Source organism: Dromiciops gliroides, chromosome 1 (assembly GCF_019393635.1).
Source record: "Dromiciops gliroides isolate mDroGli1 chromosome 1, mDroGli1.pri, whole genome shotgun sequence".
Lineage (NCBI taxonomy): Eukaryota > Metazoa > Chordata > Mammalia > Microbiotheria > Microbiotheriidae > Dromiciops > Dromiciops gliroides.
The window spans coordinates 525,491,744-525,511,829 of NC_057861.1; the positions used below are offsets into that span (position 1 = coordinate 525,491,744).

Sequence of the window (20,086 nt, forward strand, 5' to 3'; positions counted from 1 at the left end):
GCATTTGAACTCAGGTCCTCCTGAATCCAGGGCCGGTGCTTTATCCACTGCACCATCTAGCTGCCCCCAACATATAGCACTTTAAGGTTTGTGAAATGCTTTATAAATTTTCTCTCATTTGACCAATAACTCTTGGAGGTAGGGCTTTTGTTATCATTCACATTTTACACATGAGAAAACTGAGGTAGACCTGGGTTAGGTCCAGGGTCACAGAGCTAGTAAGTATGTCAGGATTTGAACTGAAGTCTTTATCCATATTGTCACCTAGCTGCCCAGCACTATATTGAGTTCCCTCATCTCATCAGTGTATATGCCCTTCTTGCTGAAGGATATCTATCAATGTCAGCAAGAGGGAGAATACCAGTTGAGAGCCAGGGGAAACTAGGTGTGCATGTGTGTTGATGGAAGAGGGGTCAGGAAACAGAGATATGTGACTGACAAGAGTGAAATGGAGGTGAGTGGCAAAAAGAAATCAAGAATTAACTCAGTTAATACTGGATGTTTAAAGAACTACCTGGGGTCAGCTAGGTGGCACAGTGGATAGAGCACTGGCCCTGGATTCAGGAGTACCTGAGTTCAAATCCAGCCTCAGACACTTAACACTTACTAGCTGTGTGACCCTGGGCAAGTCACTTAACCCCAATTGCCTCACCAAAAAAAAAAGAACTACCTGATTAAGAAGAAGCAGTGTGGTACAGTAGAAAGCTTTGCTTCTGGAAGAGAAGACCTGGGTTCAAATTCTGCCTCTAACAATTATTATCTCCATAATTTGGGGCAAGTTGTTTAACTTTCTTGGGTGTCAATGTCCTCATCTGTAAGATGAGGTGATTGGATTCAGATGGTCTCTTAGGGGCCTTGTAGATCTAGCTCTAGGTGGGGAAGGTGCAGTATAGCATTAGGAAGAGAGCCCAGATTACTTAGAGAGGAAGCCTTGAGCCTGGAGGGGCTTTTGGAGTACATGACTAGGCTGCATATCTATATCCTGAGTCAGTGGACCTCCTGAGCATGCTCCACACAACGCCTTCCCCATCCTCCTTTTCTGTGGGTGGAGTTTCCCTACCTCCACCACCTTCAAAGACTTAGTTTTCCCCTTCTGAGTAATTTACTCCCCCAGCCCTTCCTCCAAACCCGATAGGACAAGTAGCCAGCACTAGTTAAGTTAAACGAAAATGACCAAGCTTTTGTTCCCTTCAATGATTGCTTATTATCAATTCATGATTTTATCTCTAGAGATATATGAACCCCCAATTTTTGGCTAGACATAACAGTTCATTACTGATCTTTCACTTTGTCTAATGGTTTGAAATTAGCCTCTAACGGGGCAGCTATGTGGCTCAGTGGATTAAAGCACCGGCCCTGGATTCAGGAGGACCTGAGTTCAGATCTGACCTCGGACACTTGACAACTTACTAGCTGTGTGACCCTGTGCAAGTCATTTAACCCTCATTGCCTGCACCAAAACAAAACAAAGAAATTAGCCTCTGAGCCCTCAGGTTTAGTCCAAACCAAACATTTTCCCCCTCTGGAATGGAGGTGTCTAACTCTGTACCTAAGGATCACTGCAGGTGCCATATTTACTTAGAAAACTACATGGTAACAGTATCTATGTTCTATTGTAACTTTATTTCATGAAATATTTCCCAATTACATTATTATTATTTTGGGGGCAGGGCCATGAGGGTTAAATTGACTTGGCCAGGGTCACACAGCTAGTAAGTGTGAAGGGTCTGAGGCTGGATTTGAACTCAGGTCCTCCTGAATCCAGGGCTGGTGCTTTATCCAGTGTGCCACCTAGCTGCCCCCCAATTCCATTCTAATCTAGTTTTGTACTAGTGTTGGGAAGCAACACTGCCTGAGAGCAATATGCCTGGTACTTTCTGCTCTAGGATAAAGGAAGGCTCTTTTTTTTCTTCTCTTGGTAAGAAGTATATCACATCTACCAGCTTAAGAAACAAAGTAATCAGGGGGCAGCAAGGTGGCCTGTGCCATCTTCTGGATAAAGCACTGGCCCTGGATTCAGGAGGACCTGTGTTCAAATCTGACCTCAGACACTTGATGTTTACTAGCTGTTACCCTGGCCAAGTCACTTAACCCTCATTGCCCTGCAAAGAAAAGAAGAAACAAAGTAACCCTTTAAAACAAAGGCAAATGTCTCGCAAACCAAGAGGAAAGGTGGGATGGGAAAATGAATAAATTATCCATTAAACTACCTTCCCTGTCCAGAGAGAGGGAAAGGGAAGGAGGGAGAGAGTCAGCCTTCTCCCATGCTTCTATTGTGCTCGACTGGCTCAGGAATCCCCTCAGCTGTGCATGACCTCCTGTCCACCTTCTTCATGGCTCCCGTGCCCTCCTTCTTGGTCTTGGCACATCTGCCTCTCCTGCTCATAATCTTCCCTTCGCCAAGGTCAGGTTTAGAGGCACTCTGGGATAGTTTGACCTCAGCCAAAGTCTGAAATTCCATCAGAGTTTAGGAAATGAGGGGAGAGGTACTTCTGCTGCTATTTGCTGGTCTCACCTATCTCCCCTTGCTCTGAGTCTTTTTTTTTTTTGGTGAGGCAATGAGGGTTAAGTGACTTGCCCAGGATCATACAGTTAGTAAGTGTCAAGTGTCTGAGGCTGGATTTGAACTCAGGTCCTCCTGACTCCAGGGCCAGTGCTCTTATCCACTGCACCACCTAGTTGCCCCATCCAAGTCTGTCTTTTGACCAGTCTCCAGAAAGTCTATTGCATGCAGAGAGGCAAGCCAGGTAGGCAGTGGATAGAATCCTACCTCTGACATTTACTGGGTATATTATCCTGTTAAGGGCTAAAATTCTAGCTAGTCTGTCTAAAATATCCAATGAGTGGTCGCCAATAAATTATAAGCTTTAGCAAGAGTTAGACTTTTAAGCGTTTATTAAAGAGAATAAGAATTTGGTAAAGAGAGAGAGAAAGGCCTAGATTCTTATCTATTAAAGGGAGAGCACATTTGTAGTTCCACTCTCCACCAGGGTCCAAAGGAAAAGAGCCTGAGACAGAGCGCTAGTCTCTTCCTTCTTCCTCCCACTACCCAACGTCACTTCCTGATGCCAAAGAAAAGACTCCTGGTTTTGCCCTCAAAGACCTTCGCTTCATGGGCGGAACTCTTCTACAGTAAGTCTCCAGCAGGTGGCGTCATTCCAATCGTTACAGTTCCCCGCTTTGTTTCCTCAAGAAACAGTACGTTTCCTTCATGAAAACAGTCCTAAATCAGTCACTTAACTCCCTCAGCTTCAGTTTCCTCATCTGTAAATTTGGGATGATGATAACACCTAACTTAATGTTGTGAAGATTCAATGAGACTACGTATGTTGTTGGTGGTGGTCCTTCGTTCCCAAAGAGGACTGTGACATCTGGAGGTGATGTCAGGACTTGCAGTGAATTGGATTTAAGTGAGGCAGGGCTTTGCAGTCACCAGTCTCACTCTCTCCTCCAGAGCCATCTGGGTGCAGTGGCAAGATATATGTCAGGACGACTGGAGATGGCCCCGGATACTTGAGGCAGTCAGGGTTAAGTGACTTGCCCAGGGTCATACAGCTAGTAAGTGTCAAGTGCCCAAGGCTGGATTTGAAAAGTGGATTATTCTATCCATTGTGCCACCTAGCAGCCCCTTTGTATATAAAGCTATATGTTATCATAGGAACAATTTGTATGAAGAATTATTCACCCTTCAGTATTTTCACACACTGTGATCTGCTAATTACTTAGTATCCAGAAACAGAAATGGAAGAGAATAAGAGATGTAGGGTCTCAAGGCCAAAAACTGAAGTAAAGGCCCTCCTGGCTCCACGGCCTCCCCACCAACTCTGCACAAACATGGGCTTTGACCCCATGGATACACACAGCACAAGGGACAAGGTGGCCCAAGGTTTTACCTGGAATCAGCAGGTACCTCTTTCCCAGCCTGAATCTCCTGAGCACACCTGTGTGCATGACTTGTGCCCATGTCTCTGTTTTAGCCACAGTAGGCCCCCTGCCACACCTGGAGAAGCAGCAGAGTGAAGACCCAGCACCATCGGCTCTGGTCTACACCGTCCTGGGGCTGTGCGTGTGTGCTATTTTTTGCTGCTTTTTTATCAAGATGGCGTGCTTCCTCATTAGGAAGGGGAACCAGCCTGGGCCAAAGAGGGAGCAGACTTCCATTGAGGGTATGTAACCAGGCATGAGTGGGGTCCCCCCTCTCTAAGCTTGTATCCTTGGCCTTACCTGCCCCCTTCCCCAAGCTGTTCACCCCAGCCCTCCTTTCCACAAGGCTTGCAAAGAACCTCTGCTTCAAGCTGGCCCCTCATTACATCATTCTGTCAGGAAACTATGAAGGTACAACTTATTTTATTTATTTTGTTCGCAATGAGAGTTAAATGACTTGCCTAGGGTCACACAGCTAGTGTCAAGTGTCTGAGGTTGGATTTGAACTCACATCCTCCTGAATCCAGGGCCAGTGCTTTATCTACTGAGCCGCCTAGCTGCCCCAGAAGATACGATTCAAGGTTGACTTCTGAGCAAAACAGCGTGTGTGTGTGTGTGTGTGTGTGTGTGTGTGTGTGTGTGTGTGTGAGCGCAATGATGATAGCCACCCCACAATTCGCAACCCCAGGGGGATCTTGAATTATTTCTGCATTTCTGCAGCTCCCAAGGGCCTTGGGTATTGGGGGGAAGCGGAAGGTCCTCAGGTTACTTGTTCATTCAGGTGAACAAAGGTTAAAGTGAATATTCACATCAGACTTAAACAGCTGGAGGAGAGGGTGTGTGACAGGGGAAGGGGCTTTCCCTTCCAATTCTGAAATTGTGATTTCTGCAGCATGGTATCACTCCCCTCTCCTGGGATGGGTGTGTTTAGAAAAACCACCAAGGTAAATGGGGACAGTGAAGACATAACCAGAGAGTCTAGAGAGCTGGCCTTGTAGTCAGAGACTTGGATTCAAGTCTTGAGCCTCCCATACATATTAATTGTATTGTGTCACTTAATTTCTTTTTTCGGTTTGTTTTTTTTGTTTTGTTTTGTTTTCAGGGCAATGAGGGGTAAGTGACTTGCCCAAGGTCACACTGCTAGTAAGTGTCAAGTATCTGAGGCCAGATTTGAATTTAGGTCCTCCTGAATCCAGGGCCAGTGCTTTATACACTGGGCCACCTAGCTGCCCCATGTCACTTAATTTCTCGGCACTGCAGGCAGCTCTCTAACACAAGCTGTCCATCTGCGTTGGTTGAGGGAAGTCTTCAAGTAGAGAGTCATCCACAGTAATGAAATAATAAAAATAATTATTGTTATTCAGTTGTTTCAGACTCCTCATGACTCCCTTTGGAGTTTCCTTGGCAAAGATACCAGAATGTTTTGCCATTTCCTCCTCCAGCTCATTTTACAGATGAGAAAACTGAGGTAAACAGGGTTAAATAACTTGCCCAGGATCACACAGCTAGTAAGCATCTAAGGCTAGATTTGAACTCAGAAAGAGCAGTTTTCCTGACTCCAGGACTGGTCTCTATACATTGTGTGAATAATTAGTACGAATAAATTATAATAGCTAGAATTATGAGTGCCTACTATGTGCCAGGTACCATGCTAAAACCTTTATTATCTCATTTACTTCTTTGGTTTGCTTTTTGGTTGGGGAGGGGGGTTGTGAGGCAATTGGGGTTAAGTGACTTGCCCAGGGTCACACAGCTAGTAAGTATCCAAGGAGGAATTTGAACTTAGGCCTTCTTGATTCCAGGCTTAGTGCTGTATCCACTGCACCACCTAGCTGCATATGTGTGTGTGCACATGCATATGTATTATATGTACACATGTATATATGTGTGTTTCAGTTAACAAGCATTTATCAATCACCTTTTATGTGCCATATGCAGTGCTAGTCAACGGGAATACAAATACATATATATATGTACACACACACATACATATGTGTATATATATGTGTGTATATATGCCATATATACATCTATCTAGATTATGTATAACCTTTGTAAGCCTTAAAGTAAAGTAAAATAATAATTATTGGGGGCAGCTAGGTAGCGCAGTGGATAGAGCACTGGCTCTGGAGTCAGGAGGACCTGAGTTCAAATCCAGCCTCAGACACTTGATACTAGCCTGTGTGACCCTGGGCAAGTCACTTAACCCTCATTGCCCCACAGAAAAACAAACAAAAATAATTATTGTTACAGTAATTATCATTACAAGTCCACTCTGCCCCAGAACTTCTCTTCAGAAACCTCTAGAAGTACTCCACTGCCACATGGGGTTATCATGAGTTTACACAAGAGGGTTCTGCTAAAGCTAAGTCCTCTCCTCTGTTCCCATAGGACCAGCACTAGAAGTCAAATCTGGGCTCTATCACTTATTAGCTTATTAGCTTTGTGACCTTGGGAAAGTCACTTAAAGTCTTTGAGCCTCAGTTTCCTCATCTGTAAATCAAAGGAGTTGGATTAGATCATCTCTGGGGTCCCTAACACCTCTAAATCTATGCTCCTATCTCACCTTTGCTCCTTCTTCCTCTCCCAAATCCTGGACCTGGCTGAGGACAATCCGACCTCCCAGTTAGTTCCTTTATCCACAGTAAGCCTGGCAAGGACTGCTTTGGCAGGGACTACTCCGGACTTGCTCAACTTCCCTAAAGTCCCAGCAAACATCCCACTTAATTCTAGGGCTTGTTGATTGATTATTTTCTATTTATAGCTTGTTTGTATATATTTGTTCGCATGTTGTCTTCCCCATTAGATTGTGAGCTCCTTGAAGGCAGGAGATTCTTTCACCTTTGTTTGTACACTCAGTGGTTAAAGGCACAGTGCCTGGCACATATTCACTTGTTTCAGTCATGCCCAACTCTCTAAGACTCCATTTGGGGTTTTCTTGGCAACCATACTAGAGTGGTTTGCCGTTTCCTTCTCCAGATTATTTTACAGATGAGGAAACTAAGGCAATAAGGGTGAAGTGACTTGCCCAGGGTCACACAGCTAGTAAGTGCCTGAGGCCAGATTTGAACTTGGGAAGATGCTTGGAACTAATGGACACTTAATGAATGTTTATTAACTGACAGACTGACTGACCTAGGGCTAGTGAGGCTCCTGAGGGCACCCAGCCTGGGCACTGGGTTATTTAACAAAAGCAAGGACCAAAAGGCAAACATTTGTGTTTAGTATACAACTATAAGAGAGGCAGTGTAGAAAGAGCCCTTCTCTAGGACCGGGGAGACAGCCCAACTCTGTTACTCTGCAGCTCAATAACCTTGCGCTTCTGTTTACTTCTCTATAAAATGAAGAGGTTGTCCTGATGAGCTCTAGGTCCCTTCCAAGGATAACATTATATGAGTCTATAAAATATGCTTTCTCCATTGGAGGAGTGCCCTGCAATAATTGAAAAGGGGAGGAGGGATGAGGTTTTATGTGCTTTTTCTGTTTCTTTTCTTTTTGGGGTTTTTTTGCAGGGAAATGGGGGTTTAGTGACTTCCCCAGGGTCACACAGCTAGTAAGTGTCAAGTGTCTGAGGCCGGATTTGAACTCAGGTACTCCTGAATCCAGGGCCAGTGCTCTATCCACTGTGCCACCTAGCTGCCCCCCCCCCCCGTGCATTTTAAATAATAGCTCACATTTATTTAACACTTTAAGGTTTGTACAGTATTTTTCTTACACTGTTTCTTTTGACCTTCACAGCAACCCTGTGAGGTAAATTATTAGCCCCATTTTACAGATAAGGAGACTAAAGATTAATGAGGTTGACTTGCCTAGGGTCATATATTTGGTAGATTTGAACCCAGATCTTGCCACCAAAAAAACCCCAAACAAACAAAAAACCCAACCCCATATTCTGAGGAGTGCGTAGGCTCCATCAGACTGTTAAAGGGGCCCACAACACCCCAAAATGTTTAAGAACCCCTGGACTATTCCCAAAGGCCCTGACTGACAGAGAGAATAACAAAGCATTTAAGTTAAGGCTTTATTGACCCAGGGCCCAAGTACATCACCTAAGAGCAGGTCACCGTGGCTGCTTGTTTGTACCAACCAAACAAGGCCAGGATTCACTGTGTAATCCTCAGCATCTATTCCCGGGGAGGGGGATCCTTTCCTTACTCAGATCCTTCCCACCTGGAAGGAAGCAAGAAGGTCAGAGACACCTAGCTCACAGACGGAGGATGTTTCAATTCAGTGGTTTCCCAAGGATGCTTAAGGAAACCAGAGTGACCTTGATGAGGTTTGTGTCACCACTGGCCAGCCCAAAGCTTCTGGGGCTGGAGGCTATTTCTATAGTCTCTGAAGGAGCGAAGAGGGGAGATCGCTGTTCTGAGATAGCTCTGCTTGAGAAAGATGTAAACAGTAAATCTCCCCAGCTGCAAGCTGTGGTACTAACACTTTGGTAGAGGCTCTACAATTTACTAAGTTGTTCTTGGTTTTTTGGTCTGGACCTGTGATTTCATTGATAATTCCATTGACAGGGACAGCTAGATGGTACAGTGGATAGAGCACCGGCCCTGGAGTCAGGAGTACCTGAGTTCAAATCTGGCCTCAGACACTTAACACACATTTACTAGCTGTGTGACCCTGGGCCAGTCACTTAACCCCAATTGCCTCACTAAAAAAAAAGAAAAAGAAAAAAGAAAGAAAGAAATCCCAGTGATAAGGGCAGCTAGGTGGCACAGTGGATAGAGCACCGGCCCTGGAGTCAGGAGTACCTGAATTCAAATCTGGCCTCAGACACTTACTAGCTGTGTGACCCTGGGCAAGTCACTTAACCCCAATTGCCTCACTAAAATAAATTAATTAATTAAAAAAAAAGATAATTCCATTGACATCACAATGATGGTTTCATTGAGTTCTCCATTAGGAAACTCCCTCAACTGATGCAGGTAGGCAACGACTAGGAAATTAAGGGTCTTACTCAGGGTCACTTGGCCAGTCTGCATCAGAGAGGTGAGGGTTGAACCCTGCTTGGCTTCACCACCAGCATTGGGTCTGTTCAAAACATCCATTTGGTTTTTTGTTTTTTAATTTTTGTCCTGCCAATTTAACAGGTTTTTTTGGTTTTGTTTTGATTTTTTGGGGGAGGGGGGTGAGGCAATAGGGGTTGTGACTTGCCCAGGGTCACACAGCTAATAAGTATCAAGTGTCTGAGGCTGGATTTGAACTCAGGTCCTCCTAAATCCAGGGCCAGTGCTCTCTCCACTGGGCCACCTAGCTGCTCCCATCCATTTGTTTTGATGCTCATAAGCCCCCTATAAGGCAAATAGAACAAGTAATTATCACTCCCAACTTCATAGACTAGAGCACTTAAGAATTGAAAGTGACCTTGTAGATCATCTAATCCTGGATCCTAATTTTATAAATGAGGAGGCTAAAGGTCAAAGAATGGAGGTGACTTGTTCAGGGTCACATGGGTAGTAAAGAGGAGGTAAGATTTGAACCCAGGTTCTCTGACTCTAAATCTAGTGCCCTTTTCCTATGTTATAATGCTGCTGCTCAAAGAAAGTACTTGGCTGAGCCAAGGTCACAAGACTAGTAAATAGCAAGGTCAGACCTGGAACCCAGCTAGGCCCAGTGTTCTTTTAATTATGCCAAACTACTGTATTTTATCCTTTCCAGAGTGATTTTTATATCCATTGTATCTATTTATATCACAGCAATCAGGAGGGTTTGGGGGCAGGTGTGATTGTCAGACAAAGAGACTGAGGTTCAAAGAGGTACTCTGGTGTGAGGTGGAAATGCCTCTGGTGAGAAAGACACCAAGGTGAAACTGTGTCCCCTCAATGGAAAGGTTGTTCTAGAGAACTCACTCTGCTCCCACCCACCTTTCACAGATCATTTAATGGAAGCAGGAAGTGCTGGAAATGGATCCAAGGATCTCAAGATACCGGAGCCTGTAGAAACATGTAGTTTTTGCTTCCCGGAACAGACTCCCCCCACGGAAGAGAGCACAGCCCCTACGGAGGTCTCATGTCCCGAGGTCCCACCTCAGCAGGAAAATGTAGCCGCCACCCGGGCATGGGTTAACCTGGTTGGGACGGCATCCTTAGGGCCTACCTCGGGCTGCAAGGAAGGTTGCCTCAAGATCATCTGCTCACCCTCCCAGGAGAAAACGCCCTCCCCATAAAATGGACAAAGGACGCACCACGCGAAGGAGCTGGAGTGACTGCTGTCTGTTCTTTCCCCGAACAAACATCTTCACGAAACACTGATTTCCTTCTGCTATGGAAATCAAATCTCATTTCTGTAGCGCTCCCCTCCCCTTCCCTACTTGGTTATTCTCCCGGAGATCATTCCCTGCCTCTCCTGCCCTCCTAATATGGCAGAAATTGAACAAAAATCTTCCCAGTTCCATTTCCTTTTTCTTTGGCATTAGTGATTGCATCAGCGCTGGAATCAGTCTTTAGTTTACTTTGGCGCCGAAGTAACTGAATACAATGCATTGAGAATGACGATGGTTTATATTTATGTCTTTCAATTAAGGGGCAGTGGACAGGGGGGGGGGGTGAAGAGAGATGGAACAAGAGAGGGAAGATGAAAGAAAGGGAAGGGAAAGAGAGGGAAGAAAGAAAGGGAGGGGAAAGAGGAGAGGTAGGGGAAGGGGAGAGAGAGAATAGGAAAGAGAGGAGAGGAGGGAAAATGAGAGGGAGAGAAAGTGAGCGGGAGGGAAAAAGAGGGGGAAAAAGAGAAGGAAGAAGAAAGGGAGGGAAAGGGAAAGAGAGGGAACGGAGAGAGGGAGAGAAGAAAGAGGGGAGAGGGAGAGAGAGAGAGAGAAGAAACAGAGGGAAAAGAGAGAGGGGAGAGAGAGAGAAGAAACAGAGGGAAAAGAGAGAGAGAGAGGAAGAGAGAGAGAGAGAGGAAGAGAGAGAGAGAGAGAGAAGAAACAGAGGGAAAAGAGAGAGGGGAGAGGGAAGAGAGAGAAGGAGGGGAAAGAGGAAGACAATACACAGCCTAAGGTTTCTTGATCCTTAGCCTAGTCTCCCCAGCCCGGGTAGGTGAGGCTTTGCTCTCTTTTCCATTTGCTTGTTTCCACCCAAGCTGTTTAGCCCAGGCAGGTTTTTACCTACACAACCTGGTCCAGCACAACTCAGTGTAATGGAAAGAACATTGCATTTGGAGTCTGAGGACCTGGTTCTGCCTTTGCTCCTTTATTCAGCAGCTGCATAATGGTGGGTACGCCCCCTCCCCTCTCTAGACCTCCGTTTTCTCTCTAGCACGAGGAGGGGAGGTGGTCTTTAAGGTGCATTCTAGGTATAGATCTTGGGGAGGGACATGTGCCTGCTGTGGTTCACAGTCATTGTAGCTTAACAAATGGCAAAGGTTGGCATTCGGGTCAGACCTAAAGGAGAACTCTATATTATGGGAAGGTTATATTTAGTGGGAAAGGATGGAAACGTGCCAGAAATCCTCCTCCTTTGCAATCACATGGTACACTCTGAATCTTAAGCAGACATTTGGTTAAACCCTTAGGACTGCTGTACCTAGCAAAGCGACGTCATGGCCCCTTAAGCGACAAGCTAATTTTCCACCACCTCTTCTTTCTTGCTCAAGCTACTGGGCGGGGGGGTGGGGGGGGAGGGTTAGCTGGTGCGACCTTGATTCGTTCAATCCCAGGCTGCCAAGCTCTGTTTCTATCAGGGCTGAGATCTGTTTAAACCCATCTTCATTTCGACTCCCGGCTTCGTCTACTGACACCTTCCTCTCCTTTTTGATGGGAAAGGAAACTAAAATGGGTCCCGCAAAATTTAAAGAATCCATTTCCTATTCTCCCTTTGTGGATCAGAACGGAAGGAGTCAGCAGCCCCCAAAGAGTCCCAGGGTTTGGATATACATCAGTTAAGATAAAGCAGGAAAAGCGAAGACAGCAATTTCATGCATAAGAGAGTCTGAAAAACCCATTTCATCACAGGACGATAAGCTTCTGACAGCCGAGGGAGAAATCATTTTTTACACAGTCCTGAGAAACTGGCTCTTGGCAGAGTTTTCCCACTGGCTGGATGGGAAGGTACCCTGTCTGATGTCAGAAGTGATAGCCGAATGTCATTGCCCCATCTCTATTTAGCCTCAAAGGCTGGAACAAATTTTGGAACAGATGGGGTGAGCATCTCCAAGCAGCATGGGGGAGAGGAATTTAAGGACTCGACTTTCAGACAGGAGACCCGGGTTCCATTCCCAACTCTTCCACTAACATGCTATGTAACTTTGGAAAAACCACTTAACTTCTCCAGGCTTTGTCTGTAAAACGAGAGGGTTGGACTAGATGTTTTCTCTGGTCCCTGATAGCTTTCATGTTCTGTACTTCAGTTCTTCAAGGGTCTACCATTGCAGCATGAATACTCCCCCTCCACTCCAGGCACTGTACATCAGTGACCCTGTAGCAACAACACTATCATTTACTCCTTCTTACCCATGACTCAGTCCCACAATGTTCTCAAATGTGGGACCACTAGGAGTGTCTTCTCTGTCAGCTGATGCTGGGTATATTTGTAGAAGACTGTGCCCGGGGTTTATGGGAGAGATGTTTTGTTATTCCTTTACTTATTATGACATTTTAGTAATTGTGTCTTTTTGCTGATTACTGAAAAATAAAACCACTAGTGGGGGCTTGAAAGCTATGGGTTAAAGAGTGTAGATCCAGGGAATACCTTGAACATTTTCTAGGTCAGGGGTTCTTAACCTCTTAAAAATAGATATTTTCTCAACTATTTCAATATAATCAGCTTCCTTTTTTAATCTTATATACTTTACCTTATGCATTAAAAACATTGTTCTGAGGAGTCCATAGATTTCATCCACCTGCCAAAGGGACCCATGACCCACCTTTTTGTATTAAGAACCACTACTCCAGGACAGTACAATCATAGCCAATTGAGGGAGCGGTAGTCTTCTGGGGTACTACAATAGTATTTATCTTGTATATTTGTTGTTGTTCAGTCATTCAGTTGCATCCAACTCTTTGTGATCCCATGGACCCTACTGTACATGGAGTTTTCTTGGCTAGGATAGTGGAGTGGTTTGCTATTTCCTTCTCTATTAGATTAAGGCAAACAAAGGTTAAATGACTTGTCCAGGGTCACACAGCTAGTAAGTGTCTGAGGCCAGATTTATACTCACGTCTTCCTGACTCTAGGGCCAGCACCTTATCCACCCTACCATCTTGTGTAAACTTTGTTTTTACTTATCTGCATACATGTTGTTCTACCCAGCAGCAGAATAAGCTTCTTGAAGGCAGGGAGTGGTTTTTTTTCTTCCATCTTTGTATCCCTGGATTCTAGTATGTAGCCTGGGACATAAGTGCTAAATACATGCCTATTGAACTGAATTAGCCTCTCTGATTTGGAAGGCGGACTGAGTTTCTTTAGCTAAAGCATCAATCACTCTACTGCCCACCTGGTGGTGAGCCTCTCCAGACTTGGTTAAGTTGGTCCTTGGACAACAGATAGAATGTGCCACCAGGCCTATAGGACACTGTCAGAAAATATTCAGGTCTCAAGAACCCAGAGTCCCTTCCACATCGAGATGGGGCATCAGCACAGAACTTAAGATGGAGACATTCCACAGTTCCATGGACACATCACAGATTTTCTGATTGGAAAGGGATATGGGCATCTAGTGCATCCCTTATCCAGACGAGGATCCCCTCCACAGAAGTACTGTCAAAATAAAATAGAAACAAGGACACACACACACACACACACACACACACACGTGTGTATTTATATATCTATATATAAAACACCCAAGGATCTCTGCAGGTCGCATATTGACTTAAAAACCCACTTATTAACATCTGTCTTATTGGTATTTTTAGTTATTTTCTTGAATATTTTCCAATGACATTTTAATCTGGTTCAGGCAGCACATGGGATTGTTGTGGCCTACAAGTGGCTACAGGCAACGGGTTCGACACTTCTACTCTATATTCTACTCAATATGTGGTGACCCACCTTTGGCTAAGATACTCACTGAGGGTGAGTCCAATTTGGAGGCTCAAGTTCAAGGCAGTTCATTCCACTTTGGATATGCCTCATCAGTCTAATTAATATAACATTATATGAATGTTAGTATTATATTCATATAAATTTTAACATAATTAAATTCAAGTTCCACGCACTGCTCCCAGTCCTGTTCTCTGGGGCCAAGCAGAATAATGCTAATCCCTTATCCACAAAGTCCCTTCTTTTTTTTGTTGTTGTTGTTTTTTGTAGGCAATGGGGGTTAAGTGACTTGCCCAGGGTCACACAACTAGTAAGTGTCAAGTGTCTGAGGCCAGATTTGAACTCAGGTACTCCTGAATTCAGGGCCAGCACTTTAACCACTGCACCATCTAGCTGCCCCCACAAAGTCCCTTCTTGATTCAGGGATTGAGAATCTAACCCCAAATACCCCTTGACTTTTCTTACTAAAAAATTAAAATAAAATAAGAATCACAACCAAACTGAGACAAGGACATTTCAAGCTCAATTGTATTCATTAAAAATCTACCCCTCATTTTACAGAGGAGGAAACTGAGTCACAGGGAAATTAAGGGACTTACCTAAGGTCACACAAGTAGTAAGCATCAAAGAGAGAATTAAATCTAATTCCTCTAATTTCAGAGTAGTAGAACTGGGGCACTGACCTCTGTTAGAGGGGCAGCAGAGGTGAACTCCTCCAGAACCTCTGTTTCTCATTATAGCCTTTGAGTAGGGATCAGATACATGTAAATATGAACTTCTAGATTGATTTTTTTTTGGACTGAAAGAACAAGCCCTTTGCCATGAGCTGATGCCCTGATCTTCTCTCTTATTCTTTACTCAAGATGCCAAGCAGAGCAAGCTCTCTGAAGGAGAGCCCACAGTTCTCCTTCAGAATCCCCAGAGTAAACACATTACATCTCTTTCCCCTGGAGAATTGGGTAATGGAAACCCAAGAGCAGCTGAATGTCAGTGTACTACCATGGACACAGGGATGCAATTTGTTCTGTCTGGGGCACATCTGTCACCAACAGCCACTTACATGTCACTTTTGCTCTAATGCATTAGTCTGGGGAGTTGGGAGACAAAATACAGGCAGATTCCAGCAATCTGAGCATCACACTCTGTATGTGAGGTATGACTACTTAGAAAAGACCAGGCTCCTTACTCTTCAGTCACAAAGGGGAAGATCAACAGCCCAGCCTATAAGAACTGGAAATCAAAGGGATGCCCATCAATTGGGGAATGGCTAAACCAGCCATTAGTATATGATGGTGATGGAACATTATTGTGCTATAAGAAATAACAAGCAGGACAATTTCAGAAAGGCTTAGAAAGACTTGTATGAACTGATGTATAGTGAAGTGAGCAGAACAAGCAGAATGTTGTGCACAGAGACAGCAATATTGTTCCATGAAGAACCGTGAATGACTTAGCGATTCTCAGGAATACCAGAGTCCCAGATAATTCCAAAGGACTAATGATGAAGCATACCATCCACTTCCAGAGAAAGAACTGATTTTGTTTGAATACAGACTGAAGCAGGCTATTTTTCACTTTCATTCTTTTTCTTTTATTTGTCTTCTTATACAAAATGACTAATATGGTAATGTTCACATAATTGCACATGTATAACCTATGTCTGATTGCTTAGGGGATGAAGGAAGAGAGGGAGGGAGGGATAGAATTTGGAACTCAAAACTTTAAATAAAAATGTTTATTAAAAAAAAAAGTCTGGGGGCAGCTAGGTGGCACAGTGGATAAAGCACTGGCCCTGGATTCAGGAGTTCCTGAGTTCAAATCTGGCCTCAGACACTTAACACTTACTAGCTGTGTGACCCTGGGCAAGTCACTTAACCCCAATTGCCTCACTTAAAAAAAAAAAAAGTCTGGGGCAGCTAGGTGGTGCAGTGGATAGAGCACCGGCCCTGGATTCAGGAGTACCTGAGCCACCTCAGACCCTTGACACTTACTAGCTGTGTGACCCTAGGCAAGTCACTTAACCCCAATTGCCTCATCAAAAGAAAAAAAAAAAAAGTCCAGCCTGGTAGGAGGAAAATTGGCCTAGAGATTAAGAGATCTGAATTATCTTTCTTACTTTCTATGCCTATGTTGAAACCATCTATGATCACATATGACTCTTCAGGGACAAGACTTAGGTCAATATGAGTAGAATCCTAGAACTGCCCCCCCCCTTTATGTAGGAGTATCAACTCTATAATGGCAGCTAAGTGGCACAGTGCTGGGCCTGGAGTGAGGAAGACTTATCTTTCCTGAGTTCAAATCTGGCTTCAAACACTAGCTGTGTGACCCTAGGCAAGTCACTCAATCCTGTTTGCCTCCATTTCCTCATCTGTAAAATGAGCTGGAGGAGGAAATGACAAATCACTCCAAGTATCTTATTTATTTATTCATTCACTCATTTATTTATTTATTTATTTATTTATCTATTTATTTATTTTTGCGGGGCAATTGGGGTTAAGTGACTTGCCCAGGGTCAAACAGCTAGTAAGTGTCAAGTGTCTGAGGCCAGATTTGAACTCGGTGCTCCTGAATCCAAGGCCAGTGCTTTATCCACTGCGCCACCTAGCTGCCCCCACTCCAAGTATCTCTGCCAAGAAAACCCCAAATGGGGTCACTGAGAGTCTGGCACAACTGAAAATGACTAAACAACAATCAACTCTATAGAGCTTGGATGGGTGTTTGGCAAAGTTAATTGTCCCTGGCTATATTCATACTTCCAAGCTCCTGTGATCTAGCCTCTTCCTCCAAGCTGGCACTTCTGCTGGTGATCATTCACTGTATGCACCTTGAACCCACACCATCTGTATGCCATGCTAAGAGTACACATCCTTCTGCCAGGCCCTTCCCTTCCTACCCTACTCCAGTTCTGAAAATAGTAATCAACCCAAGACTACCCTTTCATGGATCTGATATTCTGGCGAAATTATATTAACCATCCCTTCTTCTTCTTCTTTTTTCTGCAGGGCAATGGGGGTTAAGTGACTTGCCCAGAGTCATACAGCTAGTAAGTGTCAAATGTCTGAGGCTGGATTTGAACTCAGGTCCTCCTGAATCCAGGGGCAGTACTTTATCCACTGCACCACCTAGCTGCCCCTACCATCCCTTATTCTTTGCTTATTTCCATACTTGGAATATATTTTCCTACCTTCAACTCCACCCTTATCTGCTGAATCTCCACTTTGTTCAAGGCCCAGTTTAGTTACTACCTCTTCTAGATGGACTTCTCTACCATATTGCCTGGCTTAGAGTAGGTGTTTAGAAGGTGTTTACTGCATGGACATCCTAATTATCTGTGTGATCTTTAGCCAATCATTTCACCACAGTGCTTCCCTTCTTCCCTACTCCCCCTCAGTGCAAAAGAGGAAGAAAAATACTTTGTCTTATTTTCTTCACAAACTCCTTGTGAGATTAGGATGACGTAAAGTATAGATATAAAAGCATTTGGAAGGGAGAAAGGGAATCACAGATTACTATCACACAGATGGTCGGGGTCTGATAGCTGCAAAATAGGCTTCTAAATGCGCAGTCAGCAAGAGGTACCAGCCAATAATTTCCTTATCTTTGTTATTTCTTTAAAAAACATCACCAGCTGACCCTCTCCCCTGAAAGGCATACTCTACCATTTACCTTGCTAGACTAGCTAGTCTGGCTTTATCTGATAATGCCCCTAAGCTGGACATTTTGTGAACTTTTAATTTTTTTCTCTCCTTCCTACCCTCCCCTTGGGAAAAAAGAAAACCCCTGCAACAAATTTTATATATATATATATATATATATATATATATATATATATACACACACACATATACAGATATATAGATAGATAAATATAGACCTATCTATAAAGACATACCTATTTAGATATACATATTTAGTTATCCATAATCTATCATTAAGCAAAACAAAGCCACATGTTGGCTATATTCAAAAATGTGTGGGGGCGGCTAGGTGGTGCAGTGGATAAAGCACTGGCCCTGGATTCAGGAGTTCCTGAGTTCAAATCCAGCCTCAGACACTTGACGCTTACTGGCTATGTGACCCTGGGCAAGTTACTTAACCCCCATTGCCCCGCAAAAAAACAAAAATAAAAATGTGTCTCATTCTAAATAATTAGTTGTGGTATGATTTTTAGAGACCAAGTAACTTCTCCTTTAGCACCTGCAATGAGGAGAGGGCAGTAGGGAAAAGTTGTGGATATAAGAAATTTCCTTCTGAGCTACAAATAGCAAATATTCCTGGGTAGCTGTGGCTGGGTGGCTGGTGACACTACACTGTTAGTAGTCATTTATACCCTAGTGAGAATGAGTTCACACCTTTTACCAAAGCAGATTCTCTTAGCCCAAAAGACCTTGAAGGCACTGGGCACTAGGTGGAGGAAAGGAATACAGAATGAGAATACTGGGTGGCACTTCCAGTGATGAAATCCTTGGGTGCTTTGTTTTCATCTAGTGTGATCAATTAAACCTGTGCCACCAGTTCTTTCAGCACAGAAAACACCTGGCATGAAATCTCCTTCTACCAATTTTGGATTCAATAGACAAGTCCTAAAAAGTCTCCTGAAGGAACACCGGGGATTAAATGACTCGGCCAATTTTAGAGCAGGGATCCGAACTCAGATTTTCCCGGATCCAAGAACAGCATTCTGTCCGCTATGACACACTGCTCAACCCCCAGCTGTATCTCTGAGCCCGAGCTCTCCCACCACAAAAGAGAGCTCTCCCACCACAAAAGATTGGGCACTGGTGGTTTTCAGGTATGCTGGGTACCTGACACTGTACGTGCTATTATTACTCTCATTAATAATCATGCTTGTAAAGTTCTATTAGGTCTAATTGGGCCCCCGTGAACATTCTGTCCTACCCACCTCTACTGCTGCCAGTGACAATCATTTGAACAAGGCGTTCCTCTAGTGCATCTAAGATGGAACCCTAAGTTAAAATTACCTTGCAGCCTGTATTTCAGGTTGACACCATGAACTCTGGCTTTGTAGAACCAAGCTGTGGAGTAGGAAGAAGCAGAGGATTTTCAGATGAAAAGCATGCAAGAGAAGAACAGACACATTCCTGTACATGTGCTCAATTCTTAGAACACCATGAGCCAAGCCATTTGCAGTCCAAAGGGATCCTAGCTCATGAATTACAGAAGTGAAGCTGCCAACAGACCTAAATGAGTAGCTATTAATTGGTGGCAGTTCTCTGGGGTCACAGATGCCCAAGGGGATGTTCACTTATGTGCTACATTTTGATGCTACCCCATGTTGTTTTCATCATTGAACAGTTTCCGTCCTGCTTTGCAACTTGAAACCAGAAAAAAATCCAAGCTGCTTCCCCTAAAGACTCAAAAGGCCCCCAAGACCTATTTTTAAAAGGCCTCAATTTCAGTTCAAATCATCCAACCCTTCAATCCTTTGGGGGTAGTCTGACTTCTGGTGAAATTTTTCTCTCCCTTCATGTCCCTGTCACTATCTCAGAGTATCATGGGTTGGTAGATTACAGCTTCCACAAGAACCCAATTGGGCTCAAAGAATGCCTATTCCAATAGCATTGCAATGGCTCTAAAACAGGGCCAGGTTGATTTGAGGGGTCGGAAATAGAAAACAAAGACTATATCCCAAGGAATCAAAGGTAGAAAGGCTTCGTATACACCAAAACATTTATAGCAGCACTCTCTATAATAGCAAAGAACCAGAAACAAACTAGGTGCCCACCGATTGGGAAATGGCTAAGGAAATTGTTGTGTATGAACACAACAATATTATTATTATAATATTACTGTGCCACAAGAAATGCTGAATGTGAATAGAGGCATGGAAAGACCTTTATGAATTGATGTAAAGTGAGGTAATCAGACCAAGAAAATAACATGTAAAATTGTAACAATGTAAATGGAACATCCCACAGTAGAGGGCACTGCCCTCTCCTTTTTTTATTCTTCATTAAAGGGGAAGAGAATGTATCTGGAAATAAGTGATATAAAAACAAAAGTTATCAATAAACTTAAAAACCCCCTCTTAATTTTGAAGACATGCTCCCTCTGGGACTTAAACAGCAAAAGTTTTTAGAAGCTGATTGAAATTATACTTTTAAAGATCCATGATTTCATTTGTGTGGGTCTACACACAGTACAACTCACAAATGTTC

The 20,086-nt window shown here is 43.9% G+C and overlaps 1 protein-coding gene across 2 annotated transcripts in view; it reads left to right on the forward strand.

Annotated features, from left to right (window-relative positions):
* The window catches only part of TNFRSF13B (TNF receptor superfamily member 13B), a 37,646-nt gene extending 27,337 nt beyond the window's left edge, over positions 1-10,309 (forward strand). For both annotated transcript variants that reach the window (XM_043979069.1, XM_043979070.1), the window contains 2 exons: positions 3,978-4,166; positions 9,801-10,309. In XM_043979069.1, coding sequence (XP_043835004.1) covers positions 3,978-4,166; positions 9,801-10,093 — 482 coding nt within the window. In that variant the 3' untranslated portion in view covers positions 10,094-10,309. The remainder of the gene's footprint in view (positions 1-3,977; positions 4,167-9,800) is intronic.
* Positions 10,310-20,086: the final 9,777 nt, after the last annotated feature.